Below are 24422 nucleotides of genomic sequence, written 5' to 3'. Positions count from 1 at the left end.
GGTTCATTAGGTACACCTGTTCATCTGCTTGTTAATGCAGGTAATAAATCAGACAGTCACACGGTAGCAACCCAAAGTACTTCAATATGGAGACATGGTCAGAACAGCCTCCTGAGGCTCAAACTGAACATCAGGGAAAGAAAGGTGGTTTAAGTGACTGAACATGAAGCAGTTGTTGGTGCTAGATTTTTTTCCCCAATGGTTTGAAAAATAGCAAAAATCCAGTGAGCAGCAGTTCTCTGGGTGAAAATGCCTTGTTGATGTTGCAGAATAGAGGAAAATAGCCAGACTGCATCAAGCTAATGGGCAGAAAACACAACACAAAAAATTCAAATAACTACTCGTTACAACCAAAGTATGTACAGGAGCTTCTCTGAGTGCACAGCTCAGATGGACTACAGCAGCAGAAGACCACACTGGGTGCCCCTCCTGTCAGCGAGGAAATGGAAATTGAGGCTACAATTCTTACATACTCACCAAAATTGGACAATGGAAGCTTGGAAAAATTTCTCGTCTCATGAGTCTGCTGCAACATTTGGATGTTGGACTCAGACTTTGGCGTTAACAACATTGCATGGACGCTTTGCATCTATGCTTTGGCTTGGTTGATGGTGGTGGGAGATCTTGTTACACTTTGGGCGCCTCATTACCAACTGACCACTGCTTAAACACTACAGCTGACCATGTCCATCCCTTTGATTGCGGTGTACCCAGATTCTGATGGCTGCTTCCAGCAGGATAATGCATTATGTCACAAGCTCAAATCATCTCAAACTGGTTTCTTGAATATGACACTGAGTTCACCTTAATCAAAAAGCATCCACAGTCACAAGATCTCAATCCAATAGAGCACCTTTAGTATGTGGTGAAATGGGAGATTCACATCATTCATGTGCAGCCAACTCCAGCAGCTGTGTGATGCTATCAACTAAACATGGACCAGAAATCTTGAAAGACAAAAGGGGGTCCAACCCAGTACTAGCAAGGTGTACCTCATGAAGTGGCCAGTGAGGGTATATCTCAGGCTATGTAACTGTGAGTAATACGAAGCCTGGCTAGATAGCAGATTATGTCATCTAGTGAAATCCCTTGGTGGTTTATATTGTTTTCTGAGGGAGGAGCCAGTTTAACAGTGTGATGTGATAAAGTCACGCAGCCTCTCACTCTCTCATGTGAGGCGTCTTGAAGGCTTCGTTGATGATGTCTGAAACAGCTGGTCAGTGTGGGCTTAAACATGTTGTGTTATCTGTGTGTAACTAGCTGTAAATTATTTCTTGTTGTTGTTTTTGGACGCTAGCTCTTCAAGAAATCTTTTACACAGCAAGCTTTTCTTTTTTTTTTTATTGCGCTTTCAGATATGCTACCTAAATTTGAGAGCAAGGTTCACCCACACCAAGTGACTCAGCAGTTGCAGCAGCAAAAAACACATGGAATATATCAAGGATTGGGTTCTGCTTTGTATAAGGTGGGTGTTTATCTGTCACAAGCTTTTATTTTTCACACAGGATTAGGATTAAGAAAACTGGCATTGTAACTATATCATATCCATATTAAAAGTACTGTTTTCTAAACTTCACTATAAATGGGGTAATATATCAAAACCAAAAGTATTCATGTAATGACTTATATTACATTAACCTATCATGAGTTTCATATATACAATATTAATCTACAAAGTGTAGCTGGCAAATAGCTCCTGTGATGAAAAGTGCTGTATAGAGTGGAGGAGAAGCCAGACATCATGAAATCAAGATACTTAATTAAAATGTGTGAGCAAAGTAGAGTACAGTAACTGAATAAATGTGCTTTGATTTCTACTATTTCATGTTATGTTAAACCTAAACTGTCTTTCATGTTTTGTTCACAAGTATAATAGTTTGGCTATAATGATAGGAATTATTTTTAAATTGTGCTAGTTCCTTAAAAATCATTGCTCTTTTATGCCCTCATTAAGAAATCTGAGTGCAATTAACTCACTCATTAACGCATTTATGTGTTGATCCACAACCACTGCCCGACTGCTGCCTTTCCTCTACAGTAAGTATTAGGTTCGTGCAGCTTGCTCAGCAGCAACACAGCTCTGACATCACTGTTGCAATGTCGAGCACCCAAAGCGGTTGCTGCAGAGCCTCCTCTCTCCTGCCACTCTGGCAGACCTCATCCTAAGCTCGATCTCATCAACACAATCTCCCATGTTGTGCCAGGATGTCGGAAGCTGGCTTGGAGTCACGGCTAGTTCATACTCTGGCGGTTAACACAGCCAGACCCTCTAAACACCTTTTTCTGTCCCCTTCGTTCCAGCGCCTTGCTCTCGCCTCCTGGATCAAGGAAAACATTTGCAAGAAGGAATGCTGCTTTTTTGAAAAAGATGGAAGGTAAGCTGGGCTGCTCTGCACTATGCTGAATTGATGAGGACTGACTTAGGACTGACCTTCTTGTTGTTGCTGTAATAGAGTGGTGCTGTGGGGACAGTTACATGATAATGCAGTTTTCAGCTAAATAAAATACAGAATGCAAAACAAACTTTGAACACTAAAAAATGGGCATTTCTAAACAAATTAGCTTTTTAATTAAAACTACTGGATATCTGCAAAGCAGGTGAAGAAGAATTAATGTATTTATACTTTTTTAAATCTTAAACATCGGCTTCTGTTTCTCTACTGTTTCTGTAGTGGGGATGTGTGTAAGTGTGGCTACGCAAAAACTGATCATACAGACGAAGCCATCAAGCCAGAAGACTTCACAGGCGAGTCGTGGAACATACACAGACATGTCCGTGAAGCGCCCACTGACGCTTTTGGAGACATCAGCTTTGGTGGTTTGGGACAAAAGACAGGCAAGGTGAGCCAGTCCTTACTCTACATTATGTTACTGTGTAAATGCACATCTGCAAGTCTTTATGCCATCCTTTAAATCTGTGTGTACATGTCCACCGTCAGTACGCCCGAGTGTCCACAGACACCAGCCCTGAGATCCTGTACCAGTTATTGACTGAACAATGGAAACTGTCCCCCCCCAATCTACTGATCTCAGTTACCGGAGGAGCCAAGAATTTCTATCTGAAGTCTCATCTTAAGAACATGTTCCACAGAGGGCTGATCAAAGTGGCCCAGACAACAGGTCAGCCAGAACAAGAGCAAGCGAGCAATAGATTTGTGTGTGAGAGATCATTCATTGCACAGAAAGTAGTGTTTTTATGGCTACGTGCCACCTCCCGTGCTTCTGTTCTGTTCATTTTGGTAGTCAGATAGACTTCAGCTATATGTAGTTTGCGTTTGTACTAACTGTAAAAACAGTAAAAACTTGTAATTCTAGCATCCTGAATATCTCTCCTGGTTTCCTGGTAACCTTGCGGACTTGTGAAGCTTTCAGAAAATGATTGCTCCAGGCCCAGAAACAGTCCCACACTCAACCCCCCCCCATTAACCACCCCCACCCCCCTTTTTTTGCATGATTTTTAGGTTGTTTCCAGAAAAACATTCACATAGGAGTCCTATCTTTAAAGTCAGGACTGTAAGGCTCTTAATATTGACTTTCATATTTTAGAGATATTTTGTTCTACTGGTGAATATGCTGCTTTGTACGCAGGTGCATGGATCATCACTGGTGGTTCCCACGCAGGTGTGATGAAGCACGTGGGGCAGGCTGTGAGGGACTACGCCATGAGTAGCTCCATGCAGGGCAAGATTGTAACTATTGGAGTGGCAACATGGGGGATAATTCATAACAGGAAAGCACTGGTGCATCCAGAGGTAGGACAAACACTTATGGTGAGATGGCATCATCTTCTTAGCATTCGGTTACTGTAAATTCTTCTCACTCTCCGTCTTTTTCCTTTAGGGATGCTTCCCTGCCCATTATTTGATGGACACTGGGAACCAGGGCCAACTATCCACTCTCGACAGCAACCATACCCACTTCCTACTGGTGGATGATGGAACCCACGGACATTATGGTGTAGAGATTAAATTGCGTAGCTGCCTAGAGATGTGGATCACCAGAAAGTGTCTTGGAAATAAAGGTTAAAGATAACAGATGTAGTATCTAAAAAAAATCAATAAGACAACACAGATATTTATTGAAATATGATAATATATCTTTCAAGCTTTTGATATATATATTTTTTAATTGATCAAATATTTGATCTTTAGGGACTGGTGTGACTATTCCTGTGGTGTGTGTGGTTTTGGATGGCGGAGGAGGCACGCTGAATGTGAGTCAGCTGTTTTTTGGCCTCTCTCCCCCAGTGTCAGTGTCAGTGTCAGTGTGTGTGTGTTGTATAACTGCCCTGTGTGTCTCCTCTCAGACCATCTACAATGCTATGCTCCATGGAACACCATGCGTGATCTTGGAGGGCTCTGGGAGAATAGCAGATGTTATTGCACACGTGTCAGGACTGCCACTAATCCGAGTCACTATTGCCCTCATCCAGCAGTTGATGAAGAAGTTTTTTGGTCAAGAGTATGAACAATTCTCAGATGGCAAAATCATAGAATGGACCAAGAAGGTATGTAAATATACTGAATACCATAAAATTACTGAACTTACTATAGAAGCTATTTTGCCCAAAGTGTGGAGTTTGCATGTTCTCCCCGTGTTTGCGTGGGTTCCCTCCAGGTACTCCGGCTTCCTCCCACCGTACAAAGACATGCAGCTTGTGGGGATAGGTTAATTGATTAATCCAAATTGCCCATAGGTGTGACTGCGGGAGTGAATGTGAGTGCGAATGGTTGTCTCTGTGTGTTAGCCCTGCGACAGACTGGCAACCTGTCCAAGGTGTACCTGCCTCTTGCCCTATGACAGCTGGCATAGGCTCTGAAAAGGATAAGCGAATGGATGGATGGATGGATGGATGGATATTAGACAACCACCCAGACTTATGTTTATGCAATAGCTGCCCTAAATTGACAGTGTAAAAGCAGTGTTTTCATACATGCCTTACTTGGATGGTCATGAGTCATATTTTGTGACTGATCTAGTAGTTGACATTATCATCTCAGATGATGTTTTCTGTGTTAGATATTGCCACAATGTATATACACCAATCAGGTATAACATTATGACCATCTGTCTAATATTGTGTTTATCCTCCTTTTGCTGCCAAAATGACTCCGACCCATCGACCTTGACATGGAGTCCACTAGATCCCTGAAGGTGTCCTGTTATAGCTGCAAAAATATGTTAGCAACAGAGCCTATAAGTCCTGTTAATTGTGAGGTGGGCATCCATGTACATAGGTTTTTTTGTTCAGTCATTATCAGTCTTTATTTCCCCAATAGATGCTCGATTGGGGAAATTGAGCTCTGGGGAACTTGGAGGCTAATTCAACACCTCAAACTCGTTGTTGTGCTCCTCAAACCATTCCTGGACTATTTTGCTTTGTGGCAGGGAGAATCATCCTGCTGAAAGAAGCCACACCCATCAGGGAATACCATTTCCATTAAAGGTTCTACATCGTCTGCAACAGTTCTTTGCTAGTTAGTACATTTCCAGGTAATATCCACATGAATTGCAGGACCCAAGGTTTCCCAGCAGAACATTGCACAAAGCATCACACTGCCTCTGCTGGCTTGCCTTCTTCCCATATTGCACCTTATATATATTCGATATATATTCGATTCCTCTAAGGTCCTCACCCCCCTGTGTCTAAGTCTCCTCTCCCTTCATGTGTTTCATGTCTGCTTGTCTTATGTCAGATTTAGGTCTATTACATTTGCTGTTCACATTTTTCTTTGTCAGGATGACACCTTCATCTTCATCACCATGCATCTTCAGTAACATATGTTGAACAGCACAGTTTTAGCTGCAGAACTGTTTCCTGCAGCTAAATGACTAAATATCAAAGATGAAAATATTTGCACGAAGTTTGTTGTGTGCTCACCAGAGATGTCTGAGCCAGAGCCAAAGAAACAGTGGTTCCAGTATTTAAACGTTTTTCTTTATTGAATTTGTAGATTCAGGACATTATCAGGATGTCACACCTGCTGACAGTGTTCAGAGTGAGCGAGGACTATCACGGGGATTTGGATGTGGCCATTCTTCAAGCACTACTCAAAGGTAAGAATATGGATTTGAAGCAAATGCCCGGATCCTAACCAGACAGCCTACAAACATAACACACGCTATTAAGTATGAAGAAGGACTGGCTTAGTGCCAAACAGGCTCTTAGCAAGTATAATATTTCCAGTCAGAAAAATAAATGTGCTATCGAATGTCCCACAGTTGAAGATATTTTGATACCATCTTTACAGAGAGAAAACTACACTTGATGTCTTTAAAAATGTGCCATGCTTCCTTCAGACTAATAACGCCTCATGATATTCTGAAAAAATACCTAAGAAACCCATTTAAACCAAGCTTAGCAAAGAAATCTGAGCTAAAGTGCACTGAAACCGTAAGTGTGTCCACCACACTGAACATTCACTTAATCTTTTGACCGTGATGAGTCATCATTCTAGTTTATCTGCTTTGTCCAGACTTTCCATCCATCTGGGTAATTAAACCACATTATCTGGGCGCCTTTCTGCTATCTCAGCTAATGTAGGTCATCCAGTGTCTCCCATTATAGTCACATGACTACAGTCCTGGTAGTACAACTGGAAATTTTCCTGTACTAATGCATCAAGAACACTATAATAGAAAAATAATTGGTTTATGTTTGATATTTGGTTTTGATGATAAGCCAAACACGTCCATGCTTCCATCTTGTCAGACTGGACTCTTGCTTGTCTTTTTGTTGTAATATAAATATTTTTAAAAGATTTGCTGGGGGAAAAACATCATTCTCAGATGTGTAAGAATTTATTTAAAAATCAATTAGATTAGTCATTGGATAAATGAAAAAAACAACTTTTTACATTCAAATAGTAAATGGCCTGTATTTGTATAGCGCTTTTACTAGTCCCCCCTAGGGACCCCAAGGCCCTTTACACACCCAGTCACACACTGGTGAAGGCAAGCTACAGTTGTAGCCACGCTACAGTTGTAGCCACAGCCACCCTGGGGCAGACTGACAGAAGCGAGGCTGCCATATCGCGCCATCGGCCCTTCTGGCTAACACCAGTAGGCGGTAGGAGAAGTGTCTTGCCCAAGGACACAACGAGCGAGACTGTCTGAGCCGGGGCTCGAACATGGACACCTTCCGATTACAAGGCGAACTCCCAACTCTTGAGCCACGATCGCTCCGATACTATCTAAAATGCACCGAGCAGTGGATGAGCTTTTTAGAGAGACAAGAGACAAATAAATCGAATCACTGTAAATTCTCCTTTCAGCCTCAAGATCCAGTGAATTCCTGGAAGTTGAATGCTGGAATAGGCAGCTGGAGCTGGCTATAACCTGGAACCGGGTGGATATAGCTGAGACTGAGATCTTCACTGAGGAGAGCCAGTGGAAGGTGGGTTTGTCTTTTAAATAGAAAACCAACATCACTCTCTGATCAGTTACCCAGATAGTGTTTTTTCTCCCCCATTTCCTGCTGAACATCAATAAGAAACATCAGTTCCTCCAAATAACTTTATCCCTTCCTTCTGTCCTGCTGGCTGCAAGTAATGCTGAATTTTATTCTTCTGTAAGGCAAGGCACCTAAGCCTTGCACCTGGTGATGTTATTCTAAAATGTAATTCTGTTTGAATTATGTAAAAATAAAATAATAAATTAACGTTTTTATATTTCTTCTCTACTTACTTTCAGTTTACACACTTTTCTTGGACTTCATGCACACTGCTTTTCCAGTCTTTTCTCTAACATTTAACCTTCTTTGTAAAGTATATCACTCTGTTGCTAGTAAAGCTGTCCATGTTTCTGATTGGTTACATGCTTCCCTTTTGTGCAAACAAACTCATAGCTAGATTGGGAAACTCTGGGTTGCCTTATTTAGTTGATACCTACCTCTTGTGTGACTGCTTAGTCTGATTTCTGATGTTAGGGGGGAAAAGGGAATTGAAATGAAAGAGAAAAATCATGACCTTTACAGCACAGGCTTTGTGATTAAAAAGCATTGAAATCCTGGTTTGTATTAGTAAGATAAATTTATTGAATGGGAAAACTGAAATAGGTAATTATGTGAGCCTATCAGGTGCCAGACTGGCCACACATGCCATTTTCACTGGAGAAGTGAAAAACTGTAAATAATTGACATACATATAGGTTTAACTATAGGGAGAGTTTGCTGTGTTCGAAACTGGTTCCAAAGGTAAACCCAGCCCATATTATCAATACAGAAAGCCTTCTTGCCACCATAACACCATAAAGTCAGCTGATTCAGCAGCAGCATGCATCATATTATAAAGGTTTTACGAGTAGCAGAGAAGAGGTCTAGAAAGAAATAGCAGTCTGCTTTTCCTTCATTTTATTGTCTCCATGTTGAACTTTGCCATCACACCATCCTTTGTTTCTAAAACAATGATACTAGACAAAAAAACAACAAAAATTCTGATGATGTTGTTCTGATTTTTTTCCTGCTTCTAGTCCAGCGACCTCCACTGGGCCATGTTCTCAGCCCTGGCTGGCAACAAGCCTCAGTTTGTGAGTCTGTTGCTGGAGAACGGTGTGAGTCTGAGGGATTTCCTGCAGGAGGAGGAAACTCTGTGTGAGCTCTACACACAGCTGCCCAGCTGCTTCTTTCTGCGCAAGCTGGCTAAGCGGATCCACAGTGCTCGACGCAGCGGGAGGCAAGCTTTCGGCATCAGACCTCGAGCTTGCAGGGAGCAAGGCGAAAAGATCTCCTTAACTTATGTCTCTGATGTGGTGCGCCACTTGCTGGGGAAGTTCACCCAGCCCCTCTATCCTCCCTCCACCACCACAGACCAGTTAAACATGTCCATGGATGAAACGTCACTGTCAGTGAGTTAGTTCATCCACTCTGTTTTTTTGTTTGAAACACTGAATCTGTCTTTTTGCCAATTAATCACGTGTTGTATCTTACCCAATTTTATTTTTTATAATTTGAGAAAGGTTATTTTATGGAAATAGATGTTAGTAGGAGTAAAATATTCAGTAAATATGCAAAGTATTTAGACTGAATATGCTGTAGGGTATCATTATATCAGAAATCCTGGCATTGTGAACATTAATCATATAATAATAACAGACTCCTTCACTTTCTTTTTAGCCGTCTAAAAGTCAGACAAGTTCCCAAGCTCAGCTCAGGGAGGACAGTCCTGAAACACAGAGGGACCCGGGCACAGACCTTTTCCTTTGGGCTGTCGTCCAGAATAACAAGGAACTGGCTGAAATTGCCTGGGAGCAGGTGACGAAAGCACTTCTGGAAACTTCAACCATAGCTGCTTGCGTGGCGTGTTTATGACCTCACATCTTTCTGTATCTGTGTACTAACAGTGTAGGGATTGTATGTCTGCTGCTCTGGCTGCCAGTAAGATCCTGAAGAAAATGGCACGAGAAGGAAGCGATGCAGATGATGCAGAAGAAATGCGAGAACTCGCCAATCACTATGAGAAACATGCCATTGGTATAACACATATCATAACATGGCTGAATTGACCGTGATTGTTGCGGAGCTTGAATTTATCCTCAGGCTGCGTATATGTGTGTCCCAGGTGTCTTCACCGAGTGCCACAACAGTGACGAGTCGCGCGCTAAGAAACTGCTGGTTCGCATGTCACACTTGTGGGGCAGAACGACATGCCTGCGGCTGGCACTCGAGGCAGATGACAAAAACGTCATAGCTCAGTCTGGTGTTCAGGTAGAGGAAATTTTAGATTTTTCCAGAGGGGATTGCCAGTGTGTTATACATCACAATGTTGAGTAGATCAATTAAAGTTACAAAATTAAGAAATCGCTCAATTTAATTTCAAACTTTTTCTTGGTGCTGCATTATAATGCAGTCTGTGTAAACGTGTCTTTCAGGCTCTGCTGACTCAGATCTGGTGTGGTAAGCTTTCAGTAGAGAACCCTGTGTGGAGAGTGCTGATCTGCATGGTGTTTTTCCCTCTTATCTTCACTGGCTTTCTGTGTTTCAGGTGAGACCTGCCAGCCAGCTAAGGGGTACAATGGCTTGTACAATGCTACTGTGTTTATATGTGTTTTTATTAACACTGGCAAACAGAATGGAGCAAAATAGAGATAAGATAAATAAATTCTTCCCAAGTGAAGAAAGGAAGCATAGCATATGTAAATGACTACTAGGGAGTTGGATGGGCTGGCTTTAGACCACACACAAAAGGCTTTTTTGCCTAACAATGGATAATGCCATGCTACTGTACAGATGTGTTTGAAGTAGGTTAGAGCAAGTGGTAAGGAAAGTGATAAATAGACTGCATCAACGCAACACTGGTCACATTTTTTTTTCCTGGCATCTCCATTCTACCATCTCAAAACAACCCTGAAGAAAATAAACATTACTATACAAAAGGAAAAACCCTTCATTTGGTTGTACCCAATGATGCAATCAATGACCTCATGACCTTATATAAAAAGGAAGTGCCAGTTCGGCCCCTCCCACACACCTGTTTTGGCTGTATGACCAGAACAAAGGGACAAACAAAGGTAATTATAACCAAAGCAACAAAAGCAAACATAATTTACCGTGTCATTCTGCCTACGGCAGAAAAAAATTCAAACCACCTGATGGTTAAGTAGTATTTGCTTTAAAAGCATATGCATGGATGTAAACTGTAACATAACGCTACCACAAACAAACCCAGGAGAGTATGTAGAGCAAAGTTACACCAGCAATGTCTAAACTAAAGCATTATGGCCAACTGTAAAATAACATGGGATAAATCAATATGTTTAAGGCACAAGTGGTAAATAAGTTCAAGCCTACCACTTTGTCACAATACATACATATTAAAAGTTTTACTTTAACTTAATTTTAAACATACACAAATACATAAATATACAGTAAGCCACCAATGTAATGTCCAGGCACAGACAACTCTCACTTGTTTTCATTTGACAGAAACTGACTAAATATACCGTACAACACATATCTACAACTGTGTCATCTAAAATGACTCCTGATTCATCTTTCATACACCATGGAATTGCTGCCATGTGTGGATGAATTTTTAAAGCAAATAAGAAGGATAAAGGAGGGAAAATGCAGATAAAGCTTTCATCAGTGCATTCAGGGGAAAAAATGAAGTCACTTTCCAAGATTTAGATGTGTATTTTGCTGGAAGTTTCCCTGACAGAGATTAGCTATATGGCCAAACAATAGTTAACATCCAAAAACCCATAGGAGGAAAATCTGACAACAACACCATGGATGCTAAACAGAAGTTCACCGAGAGAAACGTGACAGTTTACACAGTGACTAAGTGGAGATTCTTACATCTGGTGTAATGTAAGGATGTGTGTGACTAATTGTTACTACTGTCGGTACTAGATGTACTTGTACTTTAATCTAATTGTTAACGTCTCAATTGATGCCAAAAACTGGAAAATTGTTGTGTCCTAAATGTTATGCCTAACCTCCTTTTTAAGCCTGTTATTGTTACTTATTATTTTAAATCACAGATACAAGTGGCGGAAATTAGCTTTCTTCTTTAGAAATAGGTTGAGGAGTCATTCAGGAGGTACTCAGAGTAGAGCCGCTACTCCTCAATGTCGAAAGGAGCCAGTTGGGGCAGTCGCCTCCCGGGCATGTCCTACTCTGAGGAGGCCCTTGGGTAGACCTTGGACACACTCGGTTGGCCACTGTGTTCCCCTGGATAACCTGGAGGAGGTGGCTTGGGGAAAGGGAGGTGTAGACTTCTCTGTTTAGGCCCCCCGTGACCCAAAGGAAGAAATGGATGGATTATTTATCGTTTTAGATTTTAACTTTAATTGAGATAGTTGTTATGAATTATAGAGCAATGCGTATTCTTCATAATATGCTGAACAATGTTCATAATGCGAGGTGCCACGCATTTAAACTACGATTCATTATTGACGAATGTGATTAATGGTTTCAAATGCCTTTGTTTGGAGGGTTTTTGACATTGTTAATTAAACAATGCCCCAATTTAACTTTCTGCTTGTATTCTTTTTAATAATAATACCTGATTGAGTTTCAGCTGTGGTCAAAAGTGTAACTTTTCCACAGACATGATGAAATCATCCAGAGAGAAACTGCGAAAGACGAGGAGATGAAGACAGTGGAGATCCTGACAGGAAGCACACTTAGAAGAAATGGTTATGGCCCGTATGTACATACTTGTTCCTTAATGCAAATATCAACCCTCATCGCTGCATGACCTTAATGTCATTTGAAGTTGAATAAACAGTGGATACATGAAAACATGGCATTGTCTCTCTAACTGCAGTGATCTTTCTGTCCACAGCTTGAAGCCCATGAAGCCTCTGGGCTGCTGGTCCAGGCTGATGTACCTGTACACCTCCCCACAGGTTAAATTTTACTGGAACATTGTATTTTATTTTGCCTTCCTCTTCCTGTTTGCTGTGGTGCTGATGATCGATTTCCAGAGCACGCCCTCTGCTGGCGAGCTGCTGCTCTACATCTGGCTGCTCTCGTTGGTGTGTGAGGAGATCAGACAGGTGAGAAACTGTGGCTCAAATGATACAAAACAACAAACAAATAGCCTTTTTTTCTCTTTGTGTGCACTGTACTGTATTGTAGAGAGACAGTCTTTGAATTTTTCAACACAGACAGTGGCCCCATTCACCTTTAGAGGCTCAAATGTCTAAAAGGTCAGCAGTAAGAAATGGTGAGTACCCTTCTTCTTTTAGAGGAGGGAGCAGTGTAACAGAGCAAGTCCACAGAGAATAGAAAACCTTTGTAGTTGTAACAAATGCAGCAAAAACGAATGCATTTAAAATAGGACAGAAAAGAATAAGCATGCGCCTGAAAAGGAAGCATTACACAAATAAATAAATATAAAATTACATCAGGGTAATCTTTGGGGTAGTATGAATGACATTGTTTCACCAGTGAGAGTAATTATTGCACCAGAATGAATATAATTATCTTTGAAAGTAATTACCTTTAGTAGTCATTTCCCTAAAAGGTAGTCATTATATAACCTGTAAACAGACATTTACTCCTAGCTGAAATTCACTGTGTAAATGGCCCTGGGAACGAACTGTCTTTGAGTCCTTAAAATGCTCTGAAGGTCCCGCTCCATCCAGAGGGTAGCAGGTCAAACAGGTGGCGTCCTGGATGTGAGGAATTATAGCAAGTGTGCAGCCCTAAGAGGTGACAGGAGCTGGCAGTGGGAGGGTAAACAGCAATCCATGGTTTTCTGTGCTGTGTTGATGACCCACTGAAGAGCTCTGTGATCTGTTACTCAGAGATACGATATGCCATTACGTTCTAAGCAGAGGAGCTTAAAAGGCAAGGCCTGCAGCTTGTAGGCTCCAGCAGTTGTAGTTGCTGTTGTACCTTCTTAATAACCCACATGGTGCTGGCAGGAAAGGTCTTCAGAGGATTTCTGGGTGTGACCCATTTTAACACAGTTCCCCTTGATGTACAGAGGGCAGTCAATTTGTTTACCTACCTAAATCCTGTCCCTGAGTAACTCCCTTTTTCTGTCTTTTTTTGTTGTTTTCATTTCAAAGGCTTCTTTATCCTTTAATGATTTATTTATTGATTAGAAAGTAATCAAAATAATTTAAATGATAGGTGATTGTATGTCGAATGCTAAGTAATATAAAATCCTCTTATGTCTAATTCTCTTTTCTCTTTCAGCTCTTTCATGATCCAGATGGTTTTGGGTTTCGTAAGAAAGCCAAGATGTACATCAATGAGTTTTGGAATATTTTAGATGTCCTCTCCATCGTCCTGTTCCTTATCGGCCTTGCATTTAGGTGGGTTTTTGCTCTCTAAGACAGTCTGTGGAAATCAATCCACCCACTGCATTATCTATGAATCACCAAGCTTTTCCTACTTCAGGCTGACAACCGAGCTGTTTTATCTGGGTAAAATCATCCTCTGCATCGATTTTGTGGTCTTCTGCCTCCGTCTCATGGCCATCTTCACGATCAGCCGAACCCTTGGACCCAAAATCATCATAGTCAGAAAGATGGTGAGGGGTTTACAGAACAAATACAAAGCATGCTGACCTGAGGTTTTATGGCTACACCAAAAAAACACGCTTACCTAATACAATAAGAGGCTTCTACCTCACCGAGCCTCGATCATAGTCTGCAGATGAAATGTAGTCCTTGTGTTTCAAAAAGGTGTTTTGAACACTTGGATCATTTTGTTACCACACTTATTTCAGTCAGTCAGACCTCAACTTTGTGTTCAGCTACACTTTATTTACTCCCTAAGCATACATGAGATGTCAGAATTTGCAACCGTGTTTCTAAATGTGTCAATTTCTGAGTGTTTCTTGCTTGTGATTGGTGCCTTTCTATCCTCCAGATGATGGACATGTTCTTCTTCATGTTCCTCCTGAGTATCTGGGTGGTGGCTTATGGTGTCGCCAAACAAGGCATCCTCATCCACAATGAAAATCGTCTGGATTGGATCATCCGTGGGGTGCTTTACGAGCCATACCTCATCATATTTGGCCAGTTTCCCAAAAATATTGATAGTGAGTGGATTTTGAGAATCTTATACTTTAAAAAATATATATATATTTTTTTATTTTAGCTGTAATAATTTGTTTCAGTATTTTGTTACACATATTTATTCTCCTCCAAAGGCTTCAACTTTGCTCATCACTAATGAGGATGTCATTTTTCTTCCTGCAGACACTGAGTTTGACATGAACTCTTGCAGCGTGAATGCTACAGATCCCCTGAAGCCTAAATGTCCCGTGTTGAACGAAAACCAGAGCCCGGTCTTTCCTGAATGGCTCACCATCATCATGCTTTGTGTTTATTTGCTCTTTGCCAACATACTGCTGCTCAACCTCTTAATAGCAATTTTCAAGTGAGTCCTCCTTGTCATCAAAGTGTATGAGCTTTTCTGTCATCTTACTGTTTTAATGATGATGATGATGAGCCCTCGCCTTTTTTTTATTTTTAAACTTCCTTATGTTTCGTGTTATCGTCCCGCACAGCTTTACATTTGAGGAAGTCCAGGACAACACAGACAAAATATGGAAGTTTCAAAGATACGAGTTAATTAAGGAGTACCACAGTCGACCTGCTGCCCCTCCTCCTTTCATCATCCTCAGTCATATCTACCTCTTCATCAGAAGCATGGTGCTGCGGAGGCCCCCCAAAATATACAAAGAGTTCAGTAAGTGCTGAAGTGTTTATCCACACCTTTGCAGACTTTTGTGTAATTAAAAATGCTTCATTATTTATGTACATGGCTACAGACCACCCACATACAGGGTACCCCAAAGGTGAAGAAGAAGAGAACTTGTAGGCGTTCACATGCCACGAAGGCAGATTTAAATTTGTGCCTGCAACTTCAGACTCAAGGTATGAAAGATGGTAGCTAGACCTATGTATGGTGAAAACGCTAAGGAAAGAGATGGGATCTTTTTAAAAAGGTCATCCTCTTCCTCATCACCTCAAGCTTCATCTCCTGAACTGAAGTCAGTGCTCTAGCACACAAAAACATATCAGCAGATTAGCCATGCAACCCTCGCATCTCTGTACAGCAGACAGTGAGTCGGCTAAACAACAGCTGCTTTTACTCTGGCATCACTCCATCTAATGTTAGGCTCAAGTGTCCTAAAGATCCCACTTTCCCTCTGATGAACAGTTTGACCATATTCTCACATCGTGTGACAGCTGATTTGCTAAGTGTCCAAGTCCAATACCAACTTATCTAGAATTATGCACCTAAATTGGGAGAGTTTAGAAAATAGAACTCAGTTGATTGCAATCTACTGACATCTAGTGGTGACGTTTAACTCACTGTAACTAAAACTATGAAATAACAAGATCAAAAGATCTAATATTGTATTTTCTGTCACATAAAACTGTTTCTTGAGTGACCAGTGGAGTGAGTATGGCTCCAAAAGCAGGTCAGTCATGTGAGCAAAACCAGATCACATGACTGAAATCCCACATTTAGGTCACATCAAAACAAGTATCTCAAATGCAGGTGAAGGCTTCCGTTTTCAAAACTAGATCTAAACACAAGTTTCAGAGCTTTTAGCCACATCTCATGGTGTTCGTCAGCAGGTGAAGCTTGCCCGGTTGCCATGGAGATGGATCAGTTTATCCCCATCATACTGTAACCAGAGTATGACCCTTTATTTATCTCATTAATGCAGATGATCTCCTCTGCCTCTGCTCATGGTCGACAGATTTTTACCTGTTTTTGGTGCTGTTGAGAACGTGGCAGTGAAGATGCTGAAAGTTTAATGTATTCAGAGGTCATCTGCAGACCCTGACAGTGCTTTAAACAAAAACCTAATTTGTGTTTTAAAAAGATTATTATAACTATAAAATACTATAAAATACAGAAAAAAAAAAACCCCAAACTGAACATGAACTGAAAAGAAAAGGTCGCTGAGCAGCTAGTATTTGCTCTTTCTGTTTAACTCACTCCCAGTTTATCTGTTGTGCAGGGTTTTCTGTCCGCATGGATGTGCAGAATTAGGTTATGCAGTGATTCAAAGCATGTGATGCTGTTTTTCAGAGAATGAGCTCAACCCGACAGAGGATGAGGAGCTGCTGACCTGGGAGTCCTTGATGAAAGACAGATACTTGGTGTCTGCACGGCAGGAGCAGAGCCAGAGCACGGAGAGACGCATCCTGGACACAGCCCAGAAGTAATCTCACAGTAATGTAGCTGAAAGTCGCTGTATGTGTGCTGTCTATGCATCATCACACCAGTTTCCATAAAACGGAGTGAGCAGTCCAGCCAAAATGTGATTGCACGTTCTTTTTTTTAATGAGCTTTTAGAGACCAAAGGACCAATTTGCATGCATAATCACCTTATGTATCACACACAGTTGGATAGATTTAGGGTAATTTGAGATATTTTCTGTCCAAGGACTTGGATGTGGCTGCTTCACCAAACAATATTTACATAAAAATGATTGAAATCACTCTGTTATTAAAAAAAAAAGTAGTATATAATAATTTCCTGTTTGTTTTATTGTAAAGACTGATGATTTTCTTTAAGTAATTTTCAAACTGACACTTGTTTCTGCAGGGTTAACATCATAACTGATCTGCTGGAGAGAAATGGGGAAACGAGCACTGCTGCCATGCTGAAAAGACTGACTCAACTTGAAGAGCAGGTTGTGGCCTGATTTCTTTTGGTTGGCACTAATGTTGCACCTGTGTCTGTAATATGTCACGATATGCTAATGGAGGGTGACCTGAGGCACTAAAGACACGGCACGCTTTTTGTGGTACGCTCTTGTGTGTCAGGGGTGTGAATTTTAGACTTTGAACTGCGTTTTTAATACATTTTATGGCTTTTCCTACTGATAAACACCTCCCCCATTTCCATTCATACTACACCAAAGTCATAAAGTAGCAAATAACCAATTAAGTGGCATAAGATTCCTGTTTTCTTCACTATCTAATGCAGAAATGTGTACTTATACAGTGGGTTCACAGTTAAACGAAAAAAATCTCTATCTCGGGGATTAAACGTGTAGTTACACTTTACACTGACAGAAATAGGAGTTTCACTGCTCTGACCCACTTAAGATCAAACTTAGCTATACGTGTAAAATTACTTTGACGTCCTTGATCTAAGCAGCTAACAGAAGTAGTTGATCCACTTTCCTTTGTCTCATCAGGTCAGCCAGTCTACTAAAGCCCTGCAGTGGATTATGGATAGTCTGAAATCTCAGGGTCTGCCCTCAAAAGACACACAGTCACGGAGTCAGTACCAAATTTAATTCACTATTTACATGTCACAGTTGTATGTTTGATAAATATTCTAAATCTGCTGCTGTTTGCGCACATTTTTGTGGTTACCTGCAGCTCCAGCTGGCGTAGATGAGACCCCAGATTCTTTCAGGAATACATCGGAGAAAGGAAGCGGTTTCCATGTGTATTCCCGTCAGTTTTCCTACCCAAACAGCAAACTCACGCGCTTCCCTGTGCCTGAGGAGAAGGTGCCCTGGGAGGTACTTATTATATATTTAAATATTATTAAATATTATTTTTTTCCACCACAAAGTCACCAGTTGCCACTCCTCAGAAAGTCACTGAACTGATAAATTGTCCAATAATTCTGGTGGTTTTTATCTCCTTTTTTTTCCAGGTCAGTTTCAGCTCATACGAACCAACTAATTATACCTCTGACGACAGCGAAGACCATGTGGATGGGTGTGTGAAGCCATACTTTCCTGTTTTCACTAGCGTTTTATTTGAGGACAGCGTAGAGTCTGTTTTTCACATGTCTAGAAAGCAACACTCTTCCAGTAGGTTATAAGTAATCATTGAAAGGGATTATTTTGCGTGAGTATACACATTGTGTTTTTAACCTGCATATTATACCCATAAAAACATTAATTAGCAGGCAATGAATGGGCCTCGGTGACAAGTGAATTAGCAGTTTTCAGGTCGAATCTATTTGAACACAGTAAATAAGCTTTCTGGCCTAACTTTGACTTTATTGTGTAATTACAAGACCGGCTCCTCCAATCTCTGTACGCTCTTCATCTATTGTTTCTCCCTGCAGATCAGAACCAGAAGCCTTAGCTAATTACAGGTATGACACAAGAACAGATATAGAACCTATTCAGTATTACTTATAGTAACCTCAAAAGCATGTCTTGATGTCTGATAAGGAGCTTGTCATCTCAGAAACCCAGGGGGGAGGACGGGCATCAGTGGGCGTGGGGCACTGAGCCGCCTGGGTCCAAACCTCAGTGTAGAGCTTGTGATTACACGGTAGGTCATCTCAATGCCCCTGCAGAGGTTTTAAAAAGGTTGTTTTGCACAGAAATATCTGAGACTTTCCACTTATTTTTAGCTGGCGAGACAGCGAGAAGTCTGTTCTGGAGTACCTGGCAGTTTTTGACGAGAGTCGAAGAACTTTATCTTTACCTGGAGTGAGTTCCAGTCTTTGTCCATTTAATGTGGTTTATACATTTTTTTGCACTGTTCAATCACACTGTGGCTTTAAAACCTTCAGGGCCCTGTTGATTCTGCTGATAAACTGCCACCAACTCTTAAAAAAACGATGGGGAAAAAGCTGTATGAAACGATCAACGCAAAACTGTCAGAGGGAACAAAGGTAAGTCAGTGCAGCACTGTGGTGGTAAAGCTTTAAAGTAGCTGCAGGAGCAATGAAAACAAAGAACAGCTGTAAAGCACGACAGCTTTCGATAGAAGAACATGTCAACAGCTGTCACTGATAGCATTTTGAGAGAGCAGGAAGAACAGGCCCTCTGTTTGTCTTTGATATAAACACTGGTTAGTAAATTTAGTGATACAATAGAAAGCATTCGATTAAATATTACATTATAAAATAAAAAATGTAAACATCAAAGACAAATTACTTATTTCCTGAGCTGAGAAATGTTTGAATCATTCAAGAGAGAAGGGGAGCATCCTGCCAGGGCTGAAACGGTACATTAATATGATATCGATTAATTTGTTGATGGACGTGGTTGTTTGGTTTTAGGTGTTTGAGGGTTATGTGGATGACTGCAGGAACACGGATAACGCCTGGGTGGAAATGACTGTCCTAAACATTCACCTGGATAGAAAAAGCCAGGTGATGGTGGACATCAACAACACGGTAACATCGAGTGTTTTACAGCGTGAAGAATAAATTGGCTGGCCGACTGTTTTACATTTCCTCCTTTCTGCATTTACATGTTATTATCTGTTGCTTTTTAGGTGCTGAGCAGTAACGGTGCTCTTCAGTGGCAGGAGGTGAGCAGCAAAGCCACACTTAGCTCAAACCAAAGAGAGTCGCTGCGGCTGGCTGCTGCGCTGCACAACAGGAAGTTCTGACATTCACGACGCTGCGGCTGTAAATGTGCCTCTACATCTCCCCGTCACTGCTGCCTTTTCTTTAAATATGTCGATTAATTGTGTTGCACTGAAAGCCATAATCTACATTGTGCTGCTGCTGACTATGAAATGAATGTTGAACCTACACTGTTAACTGCTGCTCACTAAAAACAATCAAATATTAACATTCAGAGAAGAGTGGCTACTCCTCCACACTGAAAGGAGCCAGCTGAGGTGGTCTGGGTGGTCTAGGTGAGGTGTTTCAGGCATGTCTTACTGGGAGGAGGCCCCGGACAGCTGGATCAGCTGGGCCTCTCTGCTAAGACCCCCTGCAACCTGAACCTGGATAAGAAATTGGAGGAATAATTAAAGGGGACTAGTTATGTTGATTTCCAGCTCTCTATGTTTTTTTTAAATTTCAATTCTACTAGAGTAGCTTTGCATGATTCACAGCTCAAAATAATCCTTATTTATCTTTTCCTGACTATGCAGCCCTTTAGACTCTCCCCTTTCTGTGCTCATACCATATTGGGGATATGTACTCAGTGATGACTTACAGAGCCAAGAATATTATAAAAACAAGCACTCAGATGACAGGGATTACTTGAACATATAGTGGCCTCATTATTAGAAACTTCAGTGATGTTTGATATGAGCCATTGTTATATGTGTGACAGAAAAAGTGGAACAGATCTCTTATAAGTGAACAGAGTTCACTAATGGCGCACAGGGTGCTTTAACTTACAGTTGTCTATTAGTATGTAGCAGTTATAGAGCTTATTCTTTTATAACACACAAGACAATCATCAGTAATAATAATAATCATGTTACAACTTGGTGAAATTAAATATTAATCTACATTTTTTAGATTGCCTTGATTCACCTTTATTTAATTTGGATATATTTTACTCGATTAATTTTTTTTTTATTCACTTGTATTGAAGCAGTTTGACTTTGTGGCACTGCTGCTTGCTTTCTCGCTGATATCACTATCTATCTCCGTTTCCCTGAGTTTGTTTGCGTGTTGCACTCTCTCCCGTCCTGTTTAAAAACAGAGAAGCTTGTGAAACACTTTTCTGCCCTGAGCTCAGCTTTTGTCCACCTGCCAAGCATGCAGCGCTGCGCTAGTTTCGGAGCAGCCTCCGCGGGCTCTCATTGGTGCAGCCAGAGGTGGCCAGACTACGCAGTATCGGTTTCACTCCCTTCCCCGGCTGCCCAATCGATCACCTGTCCCGGCACGAAATGATCACAAATCATCCCGATTGTGTCTGTGTGTGCTTGAAAGAGCAGTAACTGCTAAACCGCGTGGATTTGTTGTGACTTTATGACCTGAAAGTTGAACTGTGTGCGCCGAGCAGGCGCCAGAGTCCCGGCCTCCCTCCCTCTCTCTCTCAGTTGTTATTATTTGTATCTCCACCTCCCGGCAGCGCACGGACGCTATTTTTAGCCACAACGTCAAAGAGAGACAAAAAAACAAAACAAAATGAAGAGTTCCCACTCTGGAGCAAAAAACAACTGTCCTCACAGAGTCACTGTTAGTCTGAACAAAGGTTGTTACCTAAAGCTATATATAAAAAACATTTTAGTTCAATAGAACAAGAATAGAAACTAGATTTTTGAGGGGGATTAAAAATAACTGAAATGATTTGTGAATTTGGAAAAATGAAGTAAAATAAAAACCGGAAATAAACTTAGTTTTAATCTTTGGTAACGTTTGTTATCATAATCTGCCTGGTGAGGCTTTGAAGAGCATGTTTGTTACAAGACTTTAAGTCAGCTGCTTTCAGAAAGCTCTGCTTCCTTATTGTAACACCTACAGCGATTTCACTAAGTCTAGCCTCGGGCGTACGCCCTCGAATACAATAACCCTTCAAAAGAATAGAACCTAATGCTGAAACTAATAAGACTAAACCAAAACAAGCAAACTGAAACTAAACTGAACTACAAACAAAAGTCACAATGAATACAATAACAATAAAAACTAAACGTAGAATAACTTGGGTGTGTATGTTGACAGGCCCCAAGTTATTTTAAACCAATAAAATGACATGTTATGCTCATCATTTTTTTCTATTGCTTTGTGTTTATCATACCAACACTGTTTATATTTTTCAATCATTTTTATGGTAAAATGAAATTAAGGCTTTTCTCTGACTCCTCTAGTGCACATTGAAGGGTCCCCTCATAGCTTCTGGGCCCTTGAGCTGCCCTGTGGAAAGTTGCGCCTTTGCACAGGTGTAAATATTTACCATGCTGTGTGAAATATACTCAATTATTGAGCCTTAAGAGAGAAAAAGAAGCACTGAAGCGATAGCCTTAAAATTAAAGAACACATGAGCCATTCCTTCAGGAAATTACTGCCAGTTTTTAAATTGAAATCTGATTTACAGCAGATGTTATTGGTTTACTTTGTGTAATGAAGTGGGGGCAATCAAGAAAGTCTTAGGGAGTAAAAACTGTTTATAGTATGTCATAGAAAATTAAGTTAGTCTCAAAGGGTGATGTAGTTTGTATGTCAAACATCTTTTATGCTCACATCTTTAATTTGAGCAAATTCAACTTTGGAAAAGCATTCAAAGCTCCAGATCAACTGTGTGTAAATTATATGATTTAATTCATCTCAATCTGTACAAATTATGAACAACATCAATACTGCATGGTGCATACTGTTGAATAAAACTGAATTGATTACCCGACTCCATGTTAATTCAGCAGAAAATAAAAATTAGATTTTATGAACAGATCATGTCTGACACGTGAAAATGTTGACCTGAAATGTAAAGTGGTCAAATAGATGTAAGAAGGCACAATATTTTCTTTTAAATAAACAGTTCAGTTCAACCGTGTTCAGGTTCCCAGACAGGTAATGAATGAAAGTAAGTGAAAGTGTGATGGCACAGAAGTATAAAATACCAGAAATGGAAACACTTACAAATACCTCAATCAGGCAACGTTGATACACAACACTTAAAAACAAAAGTACTTTAAGTGTGTTAGTTAGTGCATAGTGTTGTTCTTGTTAGCCTTAAGACAATGAAGACCTACACAGTGTCGTTCTTTAATTAATAATAATTAAACAATTAATTAGCATTTATTTATGGCATCTACAGTATATCTGCTAGAATTCTCTTTTGCACAATCTCAGTCTTGCTGTTTTTCTTTAACTTTTGTATAAGTGTGTATATGTACATACTGTATATAAAATATTTCACCACCTCACATAATAAGACCATAAATATGAGCCTGTGATACCTTTAACCATTTTGTGTTCATTGTAGATTACACTCATTTTATTATTATTCTTTATGAAGGTCCTGTAGCACAGTTATATCTCTTGCAGAATCATTAAAGTGTCTATCAAGAATAAAAAGCAACTAAATTAAACAAACAGAACGATAAGCATAGAAAAATAAATACATAAATAAAGCCAGTACTATACCTTGATCAAAATATTCTGATCAGGGTAGACCTTGATAAGAATATGCACGTTACATAAATTTGTATTTTTGTATGTGAAAATTAAAATTGTATTATTTTGTGTGCCAAACTGCAAATGTACAGCACAGAATTAAAGCATTATGACAGTTCAGTTATCAAGATAATCACAGATGGATCAATAATCTATCTAGAAAGAAACTTAGAAAGAAATTCACATGTAACATGAATCAGCTTGTGGTCTTCCGCTATGATGTAATTACAAAGCAGAACTTTTAAAAATGTATTCATATATTTTACCTTCAGTGCTATTAGAAACTCACGTTCCTGTGCTGTCACGCACTACATAGACGATCTTTGACCACGTGAACAGCTTTACAGGTGCACGGGTTATAGAGGCTCCGGAAGTGACGTGTGACGCTCACAAGACTAGACCGTACCATTCTGTGTGGACAGTAAATAGATGGACCCGGAGACGACAGGCGGACCTGTGTGAGGGACGGAGAAGCGCCGAAGGGTAAGAAACCGGGTTGTGTGTGGGACATTTACCGAGAGGAGGTTAATGTGTGAAGAGGGTGAAGAGAAACGCTCCGGTCTGTTGGTTTGTTGGTGGGGTGATGAGGCTGTAATGTGCCGACCGGGGCAGCTGTCACTGAACTGCTGTCTAACGCGACGACTGGTCCTGAAAGTGTTTATGAATGAAATCAAAGCCACAAATCGGCTCCCGGTCCTCAGCAGCTTTACCACCTTCACCTGTGGCTTCCTCACAGACGTGGTTTTAAGCGACGGGAGTCACACGGCAGGTATAGGTGAGGTTAGTGCTCTTATTCGCCGTCATTATGTAACCAAGTGCACAATCTCGTTAAATAGCGAGCTACAGAGAGCCTGTGTTTGACCCAGGAGAGGGAGGAAATTACAGGCTGCTGAGGAGAGGAGGTGAAATTATAGAGGCTGGTGAAGAAATGTTTGTTATTGAGTTCTCAGACTGAAGTTTTGTTTAGTTTAGTTTTTTTTTTTTTTTTTGACTACGTGGCTAAAGAGAGAAACAGATACAGGATGGGACAGGTTGGTGCTTATTTACTTTGAATATCATTTATTTTAAATTGTCATCTGTACACCACTAATTCCTCCCAGCCCTAATAATTATTTTTTACATATTCAATGAAAGTTAAATGAGCTTGTG

At 40.6% G+C, this 24422-nt stretch overlaps 2 protein-coding genes across 7 annotated transcripts in view; both read left to right on the top strand.

The window, feature by feature from the left end:
* The first annotated feature begins 1037 nt into the window (after positions 1-1037).
* trpm2 (transient receptor potential cation channel, subfamily M, member 2) lies at positions 1038-22511 on the top strand. 4 transcript variants are annotated; one of them, XM_085249319.1, is made up of 34 exons: positions 1043-1216; positions 1356-1465; positions 2302-2375; positions 2673-2841; positions 2940-3120; positions 3589-3752; positions 3841-4021; positions 4152-4213; positions 4307-4507; positions 5955-6057; positions 7275-7396; positions 8470-8844; positions 9113-9250; positions 9340-9469; positions 9558-9703; positions 9868-9980; positions 12050-12148; positions 12288-12501; positions 13652-13770; positions 13856-13988; positions 14330-14501; positions 14662-14842; positions 14973-15154; positions 16514-16646; positions 17034-17121; positions 17632-17716; positions 17819-17964; positions 18102-18166; positions 18522-18551; positions 18647-18733; positions 18816-18894; positions 18978-19079; positions 19470-19586; positions 19688-22511. In XM_085249319.1, the coding sequence occupies exons 1-34, from the start codon at positions 1198-1200 to the stop codon at positions 19802-19804; spliced, it is 4437 nt and encodes a 1478-aa protein (XP_085105445.1). In that variant the 5' UTR covers positions 1043-1197; the 3' UTR covers positions 19805-22511. The 4 variants fall into 4 exon arrangements, 3 of the variants coding, with proteins under 3 accessions (XP_085105446.1, XP_085105445.1, XP_085105447.1); XM_085249320.1 differs by lacking the exons at positions 19470-19586; positions 19688-22511 and having other exon boundaries at positions 1040-1216; positions 18631-18733; positions 18978-19081; XM_085249321.1 differs by lacking the exons at positions 1043-1216; positions 1356-1465; positions 2302-2375; positions 2940-3120 and having other exon boundaries at positions 2734-2841.
* A 1164-nt stretch (positions 22512-23675) lies between these two features.
* map3k13 (mitogen-activated protein kinase kinase kinase 13) overlaps positions 23676-24422 on the top strand; it is a 38009-nt gene continuing 37262 nt past the window's right edge. For 2 of the 3 annotated variants that reach the window (XM_085249041.1, XM_085249036.1), the window contains exon 1: positions 23676-23756. The gene's annotated coding sequence lies outside the window, so the exon portion shown is untranslated. The remainder of the gene's footprint in view (positions 23757-24422) is intronic. The other variant, XM_085249039.1, reaches the window with a different exon arrangement.

The sequence above is a fragment of the Mchenga conophoros genome, linkage group LG16, assembly GCF_057382185.1.
Source record: "Mchenga conophoros isolate Kocher_MC1m ecotype Shallow Benthic linkage group LG16, M_conophoros_male_GT1.1, whole genome shotgun sequence".
NCBI lineage: Eukaryota > Metazoa > Chordata > Actinopteri > Cichliformes > Cichlidae > Mchenga > Mchenga conophoros.
This window is presented reverse-complemented; position numbering and strand designations above follow the sequence as displayed.

What these genes read in the sequence shown, in the direction of transcription:
- trpm2 (XM_085249319.1), top strand. An exon ending in CAAAATATACAAAGAGTTCA is followed by an intron (nt 15,155 to 16,513) that starts GTAAGTGCTGAA and finishes GCTGTTTTTCAG; the next exon opens with AGAATGAGCTCAACCCGACA. An exon ending in AGGAGAAGGTGCCCTGGGAG is followed by an intron (nt 17,965 to 18,101) that starts GTACTTATTATA and finishes TTTTTTTTCCAG; the next exon opens with GTCAGTTTCAGCTCATACGA.